Source organism: Hyla sarda, chromosome 1 (assembly GCF_029499605.1).
Source record: "Hyla sarda isolate aHylSar1 chromosome 1, aHylSar1.hap1, whole genome shotgun sequence".
Lineage (NCBI taxonomy): Eukaryota > Metazoa > Chordata > Amphibia > Anura > Hylidae > Hyla > Hyla sarda.
The window spans coordinates 5,542,165-5,557,782 of record NC_079189.1 but is presented as its reverse complement, the minus strand read 5'-3'; the positions used below and the strand labels follow the sequence as shown (position 1 = coordinate 5,557,782).

Genomic DNA, 15,618 nt, shown 5'->3' with positions numbered 1-15,618 from the left:
GTCACCCTTATTTTATATACCTGTCTATGCCATTAGGGTGATGATTGGGTCACCCTTATTTTATATACATGTCTATGACATTGGGGTGATGATTGGGGTCGCCCTTATTTTATATACATGTCTATGCCATTGGGGTGATGATTGTGGTCACCCTTATTTTATATACATGTCTATGCCATTGGGGTGATGATTGGGTCACCCTTATTTTATATACCTGTCTATGCCATTAGGGTGATGATTGGGTCACCCTTATTTTATATACATGTCTATGACATTGGGGTGATGATTGGGGTCGCCCTTATTTTATATACATGTCTATGCCATTGGGGTGATGATTGGGGTCACCCTTATTTTATATACATGTCTATGACATTGGGTGGATGATTGGGGTCACCCTTATTCTATATACCTGTCTATGACATTGGGGTGATGATTGGGGTCACCCTTATTCTATATACATTTCTATGACATTGGGGTGATGATTGGGGTCACCCTTATTCTATATACCTGTCTATGACATTGGGGTGATGATTGGGGTCACCCTTATTCTATATACCTGTCTATGACATTGGGGTGATGATTGGGGTCACCCTTATTTTATATACCTGTCTATGACATTGGGGTGATGATTGGGGTCACCCTTATTTTATATACTTGTCTATGACATTGGGGTGATGATTGGGGTCACCCTTATTTTATATACTTGTCTATGCCACTGAGGTGATGATTGGGGTCACCCTTATTCTATATACCTGTCTATGAAATTGGAGTGATTGTGGTCACCCTTATTCTATATACCTGTATATGACATTGGGGTGATGATTGGGGTCACCCTTATTCTATATACCTGTCTATGACATTGGGATGATGATTGGGGTCATCCTTATTCTATATACCTGTCTATGACATTGGGGTGATGATTGGGGTCACCCTTATTCTATATACCTGTCTATGACATTGGGGTGATGATTGGGGTCACCCTTATTCTATATACCTGTCTATGACATTGGGTTGATGATTGGGGTCACCCTTATTCTATATACCTGTCTATGACATTGGGGTGATGATTGGGGTCACCCTTATTCTATATACCTGTCTATGACATTGGGGTGATGATTGGGGGTCACCCTTATTTTATATACATGTCTATGACATTGGGGTGATGATTGGGGTCGCCCTTATTCTATATACCTGTCTATGACATTGGGGTGATGATTGGGTCACCCTTATTTTATATACATGTCTATGACATTGGGGTGATGATTGGGGTCGCCCTTATTCTATATACCTGTCTATGACATTGGGGTGATGATTGGGTCACCCTTATTTTATATACATGTTTATGACATTGGGGTGATGATTGGGGTCACCCTTATTTTATATACATGTCTATGACATTGGGGTGATGATTGGGGTCACCCTTATTTTATATACATGTCTATGACATTGGGATGATGATTGGGGTCATCCTTATTCTATATACCTGTCTATGACATTGGGGTGATGATTGGGGTCACCCTTATTCTATATACCTGTCTATGACATTGGGGTGATGATTGGGGTCACCCTTATTCTATATACCTGTCTATGACATTGGGGTGATGATTGGGTCACCCTTATTTTATATACCTGTCTATGCCATTGAGGTGATGATTGGGGTCACCCTTATTTTATATACATGTCTATGACATTGGGGGGATGATTGGGGTCACCCTTATTCTATATACCTGTCTATGACATTGGGGTGATGATTGGGGTCACCCTTATTTTATATACCTGTCTATGACATTGGGATGATAATTGGGGTCACCCTTATTCTATATACCTGTCTATGACATTGGGGTGATGATTGGGGTCACCCTTATTTTATATACATGTCTATGCCATTGGGGTGATGATTGGGGTCACCCTTATTTTATATACATGTCTATGCCATTGGGGTGATGATTGGGGTCACCCTTATTCTATATACCTGTCTATGCCATTGGGGTCACCCTTATTCTATATACATGTCTATGACATTGGGGTGATGATTGGGGTCACCCTTATTCTATATACATGTCTATGACATTGGGGGGATGATTGGGGTCACCCTTATTCTATATACCTGTAGGGTTCTCCGGAGGGCAGGCCTGGAGCAGGCTGAGCTGTAGAACCAGAATTAGGACCAGCATATTCCTGAAAGGACAACAAAAGGTCATAAGCGCAGTGTTGGGCCCCCGTTCCATCACCGGATCCTTGGTGACATGAAGACTATCCTCTTCTTTATATTGGGTTACCTTGTCCTGTCTCCAGTGTGTGACCAGTAGTGGTGAGGCCAGGGTACCAGCTCCAGGTTCTGTGTTACCGGGAACTGAGAGACAACGCTGAGGAATACAGACAACAATGGGTCATTTATCATGTGACTTCATGGTATCACGAGACGCAGAACTGATCCAGAGAAATTACCCGACTGTCTTATACTGATCAAGAAAAATTACCCGACTGTCTTATACTGATCAAGAAAAATTACCCGACTGTCTTATACTGATCAAGAAATTACCCGACTGTCTTATACTGATCCAGAGAAATTACCCGACTGTCTTATACTGATCAAGTAATTACCCGACTGTCTTATACTGATCAAGAAATTACCCGACTGTCTTATACTGATACAGAGAAATTACCCGACTGTCTTATACTGATCAAGAAATTACCCGACTGTCTTATACTGATCAAGAAAAATTACCCGACTGTCTTATACTGATCAAGAAATTACCCGACTGTCTTATACTGATCCAGAGAAATTACCCGACTGTCTTATACTGATCAAGAAAAATTACCCGATTGTCTTATACTGATCAAGAAAAATTACCCGACTGTCTTATACTGATCCAGAGAAATTACCCGACTGTCTTATACTGATCAAGAAAAATTACCCGACTGCCTTATACTGATCAAGAAAAATTACCCGACTGTCTTATACTGATCCAGAGAAATTACCCGACTGTCTTATAATGATCAAGAAAAATTACCCGACTGTCTTATACTGATCAAGAAAAATTACCCGACTGTCTTATACTGATCAAGAAATTACCCGACTGTCTTATACTGATCCAGAGAAATTACCCGACTGTCTTATACTGATCCAGAGAAATTACCTGACTGTCTTATACTGATCCAGAGAAATTACCCGACTGTTTTATACTGATCCAGAGAAATTACCCGACTGCCTTATACTGATCAAGAAAAATTACCCGACTGTCTTATACTGATCCAGAGAAATTACTCGACTGTTTTATACTGATCAAGAAAAATTACCCGACTGTCTTATACTGATCAAGAAAAATTACCCGTCTGTCTTATACTGATCCAGAGAAATTACCGGACTGTCTTATACTGATCCAGAGAAATTACCCGACTGTCTTATACTGATCAAGAAAAATTACCCGACTGTCTTACACTGATACAGAAAAATTACCGGACTGTCTTATACTGATCCAGAGAAATTACCCGACTGTCTTATACTGATCAAGAAAAATTACCCGACTGTTTTACACTAATCCAGATAAATTACTCGACTGTCTTATACTGATCCAGAGAAATTACTCAACTGTCTTACACTGATCCACAGAAATTACTTGACTGTCTTACACTGATCCAGAGAAATTACCCGACTGTCTTACACTGATCCAGAGAAATTACCCGACTGTCTTATACTGATCCAGAACAATTAGCCGACTGTCTTATACTGATCACAAGAAATTACCCGACTGTCTTCTACTGATCCAGAACAATTAGCCGACTGTTTTACACTAATCCAGAGAAATTACCCAACTGTCTTACACTGATCCAGAGAAATTATCCGATTGTCTTATACTGATCCAGATAAATTACCCAACTGTCTTATACTGATCCACATAAATTACTGTTACGCCGAGCGCTCCGGGTTCCCGCTCCTCCCCGGAGCGCTCGCTTCTCCCCCTCCGCTGCAGCGCTCCGGTCACGTCCTCTGACCCGGGGCGCTGCGATCCTGCTGCCAGCCGGGATGCGATTCGCGATGCGGGTAGCGCCCGCTCGCGATGCGCACCCCGGCTCCCCTACCTGACTCGCTCCCCGTCTGTTCTGTCCCGGCGCGCGCGGCCCCGCTCCCTAGGGCGCGCGCGCGCCGGGTCTCTGCGATTTAAAGGGCCACTGCGCCGCTGATTGGCGCAGTGGTTCCAATTAGGGTTATCACCTGTGCACTTCCCTATATTACCTCACTTCCCTTGCACTCCCTTGCCGGATCTTGTTGCCTTAGTGCCAGTGAAAGCGTTCCTTGTGTGTCCCTTGCCAGTGTTTCCAGACCTTCTGCCGTTGCCCCTGACTACGATCCTTGCTGCCTGCCCCGACCTTCTGCTACGTCCGACCTTGCTTCTGCCTACTCCCTTGTACCGCGCCTATCTTCAGCAGCCAGAGAGGTGAGCCGTTGCTAGTGGATACGACCTGGTCACTACCGCCGCAGCAAGACCATCCCGCTTTGCGGCGGGCTCTGGTGAATACCAGTAGTGGCTTAGAACCGGTCCACTAGCACGGTCCACGCCAATCCCTCTCTGGCACAGAGGGTCCACTACCTGCCAGCCGGCATCGTGACAGTAGATCCGGCCATGGATCCCGCTGAAGTTCCTCTGCCAGTTGTCGCTGACCTCACCACGGTGGTCGCCCAGCAGTCACAACAGATTGCGCAACAAGGCCAACAGCTGTCTCAACTGACCGTTATGCTACAACAGTTGCTACCACAGCTTCAGCAGTCATCTCCTCCGCCAGCTCCTGCACCTCCTCCGCAGCGAGTGGCCGCTCCTGGGATACGCTTATCCTTGCCGGATAAATTTGATGGGGACTCTAAGTTTTGCCGTGGCTTCCTTTCCCAATGTTCCCTGCATCTGGAGATGATGTCGGACCTGTTTCCCACTGAAAGGTCTAAGGTGGCTTTCGTAGTCAGTCTTCTGTCCGGAAAAGCCCTGTCATGGGCCACACCGCTCTGGGACCGCAATGACCCCGTCACTGCCTCTGTACACTCCTTCTTCTCGGAAATCCGAAGTGTCTTTGAGGAACCTGCCCGAGCCTCTTCTGCTGAGACTGCCCTGTTGAACCTGGTCCAGGGTAATTCTTCCGTTGGCGAGTATGCCGTACAATTCCGTACACTTGCTTCAGAATTGTCCTGGAATAATGAGGCCCTCTGCGCGACCTTCAAAAAAGGCCTATCCAGCAACATTAAAGATGTTCTGGCCGCACGAGAAATTCCTGCTAATTTACATGAACTTATTCACCTAGCCACTCGCATTGACATGCGTTTTTCTGAAAGGCGTCAGGAACTCCGTCAAGATATGGACTCTGTTCGCACGAGGCGTTTCGTCTCCTCGGCTCCTCTCTCCTCTGGTACCCTGCAATCTGTTCCTGTGCCTCCCGCCGTGGAGGCTATGCAGGTCGACCGGTCTCGCCTGACACCTCAAGAGAGGACACGACGCCGTATGGAGAACCTCTGCCTGTACTGTGCTAGTACCGAACACTTCCTGAGGGATTGTCCTATCCGTCCTCCCCGCCTGGAAAGACGTACGCTGACTCCGCACAAAGGTGAGACAGTCCTTGATGTCTACTCTGCTTCTCCACGTCTTACTGTGCCTGTGCGGATGTCTGCCTCTGCCTTCTCCTTCTCTACAGTGGCCTTCTTGGACTCTGGATCTGCAGGAAATTTTATTTTGGCCTCTCTCGTCAACAGGTTCAACATCCCAGTGACCAGTCTCGCCAGACCCCTCTACATCAATTGTGTAAATAATGAAAGATTGGACTGTGCCATACGTTTCCGCACGGAGCCCCTTCTTATGAGCATCGGATCTCATCATGAGAGGATTGAACTTTTGGTCCTCCCCAATTGCACCTCGGAGATTCTCCTTGGACTTCCCTGGCTTCAACTTCATTCCCCAACCCTGGATTGGTCCACTGGGGAGATCAAGAGTTGGGGGTCCTCTTGTTCCAAGAACTGTCTAAAACCGGTTCCCAATAACCCTTGCCGTAACTCTGTGGTTCCTCCAGTAACCGGTCTCCCTAAGGCCTATATGGACTTCGCGGATGTTTTCTGCAAAAAACAAGCTGAGACTCTACCTCCTCACAGGCCTTATGATTGCCCTATCGACCTCCTCCCGGGTACTACTCCACCCCGGGGCAGAATTTATCCTCTCTCTGCCCCAGAGACTCTTGCCATGTCCGAATACGTCCAGGAGAATCTAAAAAAGGGCTTTATCCGTAAATCCTCCTCTCCTGCCGGAGCCGGATTTTTCTTTGTGTCCAAAAAAGATGGCTCCCTACGTCCTTGCATTGACTACCGCGGTCTTAATAAAATCACGGTTAAGAACCGCTACCCCTTACCCCTCATCTCTGAACTCTTTGATCGCCTCCAAGGTGCCCACATCTTCACTAAATTGGACTTAAGAGGCGCCTATAACCTCATCCGCATCAGAGAGGGGGACGAGTGGAAAACGGCATTTAACACCAGAGATGGACACTTTGAGTATCTGGTCATGCCCTTTGGACTGTGCAATGCCCCTGCCGTCTTCCAAGACTTTGTCAATGAAATTTTTCGTGATCTGTTATACTCCTGTGTTGTGGTATATCTGGACGATATCCTAATTTTTTCTGCCAATCTAGAAGAACACCGCCAGCATGTCCGTATGGTTCTTCAGAGACTTCGTGACAACCAACTCTATGCCAAAATTGAGAAATGTCTGTTTGAATGCCAATCTCTTCCTTTTCTAGGATATTTGGTCTCTGGCCAGGGACTACAGATGGATCCAGACAAACTCTCTGCCGTCTTAAATTGGCCACGCCCCTCCGGACTCCGTGCTATCCAACGCTTTTTGGGGTTCGCCAATTATTACAGGCAATTTATTCCACATTTTTCTACCATTGTGGCTCCTATCGTGGCTTTAACCAAGAAAAATGCTGATCCCAAGTCTTGGCCTCCTCAAGCAGAGGACTCCTTTAAACGACTCAAGTCTGCCTTTTCTTCGGCTCCCGTGCTCTCCAGACCTGACCCTTCCAAACCCTTCCTATTGGAGGTTGATGCCTCCTCAGTAGGAGCTGGAGCTGTTCTTCTACAAAAAAATTCTTCCGGGCATGCTGTCACTTGTGGTTTTTTCTCTAGGACCTTCTCTCCAGCGGAGAGGAACTACTCCATCGGGGATCGAGAGCTTCTAGCCATTAAATTAGCACTTGAGGAATGGAGGCATCTGCTGGAGGGATCAAGATTTCCTGTCATTATCTACACCGACCACAAGAACCTCTCCTACCTCCAGTCGGCCCAACGGCTGAATCCTCGCCAGGCCCGGTGGTCTCTGTTCTTTGCCCGATTTAATTTTGAGATTCACTTTCGTCCTGCCGATAAGAACATTAGGGCCGATGCTCTCTCTCGTTCCTCGGATGCCTCAGAAGTTGATCTCCCTCCGCAACACATCATTCCACCTGACTGCCTGATCTCCACTTCTCCTGCCTCCATCAGGCAGACTCCTCCAGGAAAGACCTTTGTTTCTCCACGCCAACGCCTCGGAATCCTCAAATGGGGTCACTCCTCCCATCTCGCAGGTCATGCGGGCATCAAGAAATCTGTGCAACTCATCTCCCGCTTCTATTGGTGGCCGACTCTGGAGACGGATGTTGGGGACTTTGTGCGAGCCTGCACTATCTGTGCCCGGGATAAGACTCCTCGCCAGAAGCCCGCTGGTTTTCTTCATCCTCTGCCTGTCCCCGAACAGCCTTGGTCTCTGATTGGTATGGATTTTATTACTGATTTACCCCCTTCCCGTGGCAACACCGTTATTTGGGTGGTCGTTGATCGATTCTCCAAAATGGCACATTTCATCCCTCTTCCTGGTCTTCCTTCTGCGCCTCAGTTGGCTAAACAATTTTTTGTACACATTTTTCGTCTTCACGGGTTGCCTACGCAGATTGTCTCGGATAGAGGGGTCCAATTCGTGTCTAAATTCTGGAGAGCTCTCTGTAAACAACTCAAGATTAAATTAAATTTTTCCTCTGCATATCATCCCCAGTCCAATGGACAAGTAGAAAGAATTAACCAGATCCTGGGTGATTATTTGCGACATTTTGTTTCCTCCCGCCAGGATGACTGGGCAGATCTCCTTCCATGGGCCGAATTCTCGTATAACTTCAGGGTCTCTGAATCTTCCTCCAAATCCCCATTTTTCGTGGTGTACGGCCGTCACCCTCTTCCCCCCCTCCCTACCCCCTTGCCCTCTGGTCTGCCCGCTGTGGATGAAATTTCTCGTGACCTTTCCATTATATGGAGAGAGACCCAAAATTCTCTCTTACAGACTTCTTCACGCATGAAGAGATTCGCGGATAAGAAAAGAAGAGCTCCCCCCGTTTTTTCCCCTGGAGACAAGGTATGGCTCTCCGCTAAATATGTCCGCTTCCGTGTCCCTAGCTACAAGTTGGGACCACGCTATCTTGGTCCTTTCAAAATTTTGTGTCAAATTAATCCTGTCTCTTATAAACTTCTTCTTCCTCCTTCTCTTCGTATCCCTAATGCCTTTCACGTCTCTCTTCTCAAACCACTCATCCTCAACCGTTTTTCTCCCAAATCTGTTCCTCCCACTCCTGTTTCCGGCTCCTCGGACGTCTTCTCGGTCAAGGAGATTTTGGCTGCCAAAAAGGTCAGAGGAAAAAATTTTTTTTTAGTAGACTGGGAGGGTTGTGGTCCTGAAGAGAGATCCTGGGAACCTGAGGACAACATCCTTGACAAAAGTCTGCTCCTCAGGTTCTCAGGCTCCAAGAAGAGGGGGAGACCCAAGGGGGGGGGTACTGTTACGCCGAGCGCTCCGGGTTCCCGCTCCTCCCCGGAGCGCTCGCTTCTCCCCCTCCGCTGCAGCGCTCCGGTCACGTCCTCTGACCCGGGGCGCTGCGATCCTGCTGCCAGCCGGGATGCGATTCGCGATGCGGGTAGCGCCCGCTCGCGATGCGCACCCCGGCTCCCCTACCTGACTCGCTCCCCGTCTGTTCTGTCCCGGCGCGCGCGGCCCCGCTCCCTAGGGCGCGCGCGCGCCGGGTCTCTGCGATTTAAAGGGCCACTGCGCCGCTGATTGGCGCAGTGGTTCCAATTAGGGTTATCACCTGTGCACTTCCCTATATTACCTCACTTCCCTTGCACTCCCTTGCCGGATCTTGTTGCCTTAGTGCCAGTGAAAGCGTTCCTTGTGTGTCCCTTGCCAGTGTTTCCAGACCTTCTGCCGTTGCCCCTGACTACGATCCTTGCTGCCTGCCCCGACCTTCTGCTACGTCCGACCTTGCTTCTGCCTACTCCCTTGTACCGCGCCTATCTTCAGCAGCCAGAGAGGTGAGCCGTTGCTAGTGGATACGACCTGGTCACTACCGCCGCAGCAAGACCATCCCGCTTTGCGGCGGGCTCTGGTGAATACCAGTAGTGGCTTAGAACCGGTCCACTAGCACGGTCCACGCCAATCCCTCTCTGGCACAGAGGGTCCACTACCTGCCAGCCGGCATCGTGACAATTACCCGACTGTTTTACGCTAATCCAGAGAAGTTACTCAACTGTTTTACACAGATCCAGAGAAATTACCCGACTGTCTTATACTGATCCAGAGAAATTACCTAACTGTCTTATACTGATCCAGAGAAATTACCTCACTGTCTTATACTGATCCAGAGAAATTACCTCACTGTCTTATACTGATCCAGAGAAATTACTTCACTGTCTTATACTGATCCAGAGAAATTACCTCACTGTCTTATACTGATCCAGAGAAATTACCTCACTGTCTTATACTGATCCAGTGAAATTACCTCACTGTCTTATACTGATCCAGTGAAATTACCTCACTGTCTTACATTGGTCCAGAGAAATGACGACAGCCGGGTAATTAAGACAGTCCAGAAATTATCTGGATAAGATAGTCAGGTAATTTCCATGGATCACTATAAGATCCATGGAAATTACCTGACTGTCTTATACTGATCCAGAGAAATTACCCAACTGTCTTACACTGATCCAGAGAAATTACCCGACTGTCTTATACTGATCCAGAAAATTACCCAACTGTTTTACACTAATCCAGAGAAATTACTCGACTTTCTTACACTGATCCAGAGAAATTACCCGACTGTCTTCTACTGATCCAGAAAAATTACCCGACTGTTATATACTGATCCATGGAAATTATTTGACTGTCTTACACTGATCCAGAGAAATTTCCTGCGTGTCTTATACTGATCCGAGGAAATTATTCGACTGTCTTAAACTGATCCAGAGAAATTACCCAATTGTCTTATACTGATCCAGGGAAATTACCCGACTGTCTTATACTGATCCAGAGAAATTACCCGACTGTCTTATACTGATCCAGAGAAATTACCCGACTTTCTTATACTGATCAAAGGAAATTACCCAATTGTCTCATACTGATCCAAGGAAATTACCCGACTGTCTTACACTGATCCAGAGAAATTACTCGACTGTCTTATACTGATCCAGAGAAATTACCCGACTGTCTTATACTGATCCAAGGAAATTACCCGACTGTCTTACACTGATCCAAGGGAATGACCTGACTATCTTATACTGATCCAGAGAAATTATCCGACTGTTTCATACTGATCCAGGGAAATTTCCCAACTGTCTTACACTGATCCAGAGAAATTACCCCGACTGTCTTATACTGATCCAGAGAAATTAGCCGACTGCCTTATACTGATCCAGAACAATTAGCCAACTGTCTTACACTGATCACAAGAAATTACCCGACTGTCTTATACTGATCCAGCACAATTACCCGACTGCCTTATACTGATCAAGAAAAATTACCCGACTGTCTTATACTGATCCAGAGAAATTACCCGACTGTCTTATACTGATCCAGAGAAATTACCCGACTGTCTTATAATGATCCAGAGAAATTACCCGACTGTCTTATACTGATCCAGAGAAATTACCCTACTGTCTTATACTGACCCAAGGAAATTACCCAACTGTCTTACAACTGATCCAAGGAAATTACCCGACTGCCTTACACTGATCCAAGGAAATTACCCGACTGTCTTACACTGATCCAGAGAAATTACCCGACTGTCTTATACTGATCCAGAGAAATTACCCGACTGTCTTATACTGATCCAGAGAAATTACCCGACTGTCTTATACTGACCCAAGGAAATTACCCAACTGTCTTACAACTGATCCAAGGAAATTACCCGACTGCCTTACACTGATCCAAGGAAATTACCCGACTGTCTTACACTGATCCAGAGAAATTACCCGACTGTCTTATACTGATCCAGAGAAATTACCCAACTGTCTTACACTGATCCAGAGAAATTACCCGACTGTCTTATACTGATCCAGAAAATTACCCAACTGTTTTACACTAATCCAGAGAAATTACTCGACTTTCTTACACTGATCCAGAGAAATTACCCGACTGTCTTCTACTGATCCAGAAAAATTACCCGACTGTTATATACTGATCCATGGAAATTACTTGACTGTCTTACACTGATCCAGAGAAATTTCCTGCGTGTCTTATACTGATCCGAGGAAATTATTCGACTGTCTTAAACTGATCCAGAGAAATTACCCAATTGTCTTATACTGATCCAGGGAAATTACCCGACTGTCTTATACTGATCCAGAGAAATTACCCGACTGTCTTATACTGATCCAAGTAAATTACCCAATTGTCTTATACTGATCCAGGGAAATTGCCCAACTGTCTTATACTGATCCAAGGAAATTACCCAATTGTCTTATACTGATCCAAGGAAATTACCCGACTGTCTTACACTGATCCAGAGAAATTACCCGACTGTCTTATACTGATCCAGAGAAATTACCCGACTTTCTTATACTGATCAAAGGAAATTACCCAATTGTCTCATACTGATCCAAGGAAATTACCCGACTGTCTTACACTGATCCAGAGAAATTACTCGACTGTCTTATACTGATCCAGAGAAATTACCCGACTGTCTTATACTGATCCAAGGAAATTACCCGACTGTCTTACACTGATCCAAGGGAATGACCTGACTATCTTATACTGATCCAGAGAAATTATCCGACTGTTTCATACTGATCCAGGGAAATTTCCCAACTGTCTTACACTGATCCAGAGAAATTACCCCGACTGTCTTATACTGATCCAGAGAAATTAGCCGACTGCCTTATACTGATCCAGAACAATTAGCCAACTGTCTTACACTGATCACAAGAAATTACCCGACTGTCTTATACTGATCCAGCACAATTACCCAACTGTTTTACACTAATCCAGAGAAATTACCCGACTGTCTTATACTGATCCAGAGAAATTACCCGACTGTCTTATACTGATCCAGAGAAATTACCCGACTGTCTTATACTGATCCAGAGAAATTACCCGACTGTCTTATACTGACCCAAGGAAATTACCCAACTGTCTTACAACTGATCCAAGGAAATTACCCGACTGCCTTACACTGATCCAAGGAAATTACCCGACTGTCTTACACTGATCCAGAGAAATTACCCGACTGTCTTATACTGATCCAGAGAAATTACCCGACTGTCTTATACTGATCCAGAGAAATTACCCGACTGTCTTATACTGACCCAAGGAAATTACCCAACTGTCTTACAACTGATCCAAGGAAATAACCCGACTGCCTTACACTGATCCAAGGAAATTACCCGACTGTATTACACTGATCCAGAGAAATTACCCGACTGTCTTATACTGATCCAGAGAAATTACCCGACTGTCTTATACTGATCCAGAGAAATTACCCAACTGTCTTATACTGATCCAGGGAAATTACCCAACTGTCTTACACTGATCCAGAGAAATTACCCGACTGTCTTATACTGATCCAAGGAAATTACCCGACTTTCTTAGACTGATGCAGAGAAATTACCCGACTGTCTTATACTGATCCAAGGAAATTACCCGACTGTCTTATACTGATCCAGAGAAATTACCCGACTTTCTTATACTGATCAAAGGAAATTACCCAATTGTCTCATACTGATCCAAGGAAATTACCCGACTGTCTTACACTGATCCAGAGAAATTACTCGACTGTCTTATACTGATCCAGAGAAATTACCCGACTGTCTTATACTGATCCAAGGAAATTACCCGACTGTCTTACACTGATCCAAGGGAATGACCTGACTATCTTATACTGATCCAGAGAAATTATCCGACTGTTTCATACTGATCCAGGGAAATTTCCCAACTGTCTTACACTGATCCAGAGAAATTACCCCGACTGTCTTATACTGATCCAGAGAAATTAGCCGACTGCCTTATACTGATCCAGAACAATTAGCCAACTGTCTTACACTGATCACAAGAAATTACCCGACTGTCTTATACTGATCCAGCACAATTACCCAACTGTTTTACACTAATCCAGAGAAATTACCCGACTGTCTTATACTGATCCAGAGAAATTACCCGACTGTCTTATACTGATCCAGAGAAATTACCCGACTGTCTTATACTGATCCAGAGAAATTACCCGACTGTCTTATACTGATCCAGAGAAATTACCCGACTGTCTTATACTGACCCAAGGAAATTACCCAACTGTCTTACAACTGATCCAAGGAAATTACCCGACTGCCTTACACTGATCCAAGGAAATTACCCGACTGTCTTACACTGATCCAGAGAAATTACCCGACTGTCTTATACTGATCCAGAGAAATTACCCGACTGTCTTATACTGATCCAGAGAAATTACCCGACTGTCTTATACTGACCCAAGGAAATTACCCAACTGTCTTACAACTGATCCAAGGAAATAACCCGACTGCCTTACACTGATCCAAGGAAATTACCCGACTGTATTACACTGATCCAGAGAAATTACCCGACTGTCTTATACTGATCCAGAGAAATTACCCGACTGTCTTATACTGATCCAGAGAAATTACCCAACTGTCTTATACTGATCCAGGGAAATTACCCAACTGTCTTACACTGATCCAGAGAAATTACCCGACTGTCTTATACTGATCCAAGGAAATTACCCGACTTTCTTAGACTGATGCAGAGAAATTACCCGACTGTCTTATACTGATCCAAGGAAATTATCCGACTGTCTTACACTGATGCAGAGAAATTACCCGACTGTCTTATACTGATCCAGAGAAATTACCCGACTGTCTTATACTGACCCAAGGAAATTACCCAACTGTCTTACAACTGATCCAAGGAAATTACCCGACTGCCTTACACTGATCCAAGGAAATTACCCGACTGTCTTACACTGATCCAGAGAAATTACCCGACTGTCTTATACTGATCCAGAGAAATTACCCGACTGTCTTATACTGATCCAGAGAAATTACCCGACTGTCTTATACTGACCCAAGGAAATTACCCAACTGTCTTACAACTGATCCAAGGAAATAACCCGACTGCCTTACACTGATCCAAGGAAATTACCCGACTGTATTACACTGATCCAGAGAAATTACCCGACTGTCTTATACTGATCCAGAGAAATTACCCGACTGTCTTATACTGATCCAGAGAAATTACCCAACTGTCTTATACTGATCCAGGGAAATTACCCAACTGTCTTACACTGATCCAGAGAAATTACCCGACTGTCTTATACTGATCCAAGGAAATTACCCGACTTTCTTAGACTGATGCAGAGAAATTACCCGACTGTCTTATACTGATCCAAGGAAATTACCCGACTGTCTTATACTGATCCAGAGAAATTACCCGACTTTCTTATACTGATCAAAGGAAATTACCCAATTGTCTCATACTGATCCAAGGAAATTACCCGACTGTCTTACACTGATCCAGAGAAATTACTCGACTGTCTTATACTGATCCAGAGAAATTACCCGACTGTCTTATACTGATCCAAGGAAATTACCCGACTGTCTTACACTGATCCAAGGGAATGACCTGACTATCTTATACTGATCCAGAGAAATTATCCGACTGTTTCATACTGATCCAGGGAAATTTCCCAACTGTCTTACACTGATCCAGAGAAATTACCCCGACTGTCTTATACTGATCCAGAGAAATTAGCCGACTGCCTTATACTGATCCAGAACAATTAGCCAACTGTCTTACACTGATCACAAGAAATTACCCGACTGTCTTATACTGATCCAGCACAATTACCCAACTGTTTTACACTAATCCAGAGAAATTACCCGACTGTCTTATACTGATCCAGAGAAATTACCCGACTGTCTTATACTGATCCAGAGAAATTACCCGACTGTCTTATACTGATCCAGAGAAATTACCCGACTGTCTTATACTGATCCAGAGAAATTACCCGACTGTCTTATACTGACCCAAGGAAATTACCCAACTGTCTTACAACTGATCCAAGGAAATTACCCGACTGCCTTACACTGATCCAAGGAAATTACCCGACTGTCTTACACTGATCCAGAGAAATTACCCGACTGTCTTATACTGATCCAGAGAAATTACCCGACTGTCTTATACTGATCCAGAGAAATTACCCGACTGTCTTATACTGACCCAAGGAAATTACCCAACTGTCTTACAACTGATCCAAGGAAATAACCCGACTGCCTTACACTGATCC

General features: G+C 45.1%; 1 protein-coding gene across 2 annotated transcripts in view; it reads right to left on the bottom strand.

Moving 5' to 3' along the window:
- Positions 1-15,618, bottom strand: part of LOC130291206 (plasma kallikrein-like) — a 79,846-nt gene that overhangs the window by 47,926 nt on the left and 16,302 nt on the right. For both annotated transcript variants that reach the window (XM_056539777.1, XM_056539849.1), the window contains exons 2-3: positions 2,280-2,366; positions 2,108-2,178 (exon numbers count right to left, since the gene is read on the bottom strand). In XM_056539777.1, the coding sequence (XP_056395752.1) occupies positions 2,108-2,174 (67 nt within the window). In that variant the 5' untranslated portion in view covers positions 2,175-2,178; positions 2,280-2,366. The remainder of the gene's footprint in view (positions 1-2,107; positions 2,179-2,279; positions 2,367-15,618) is intronic.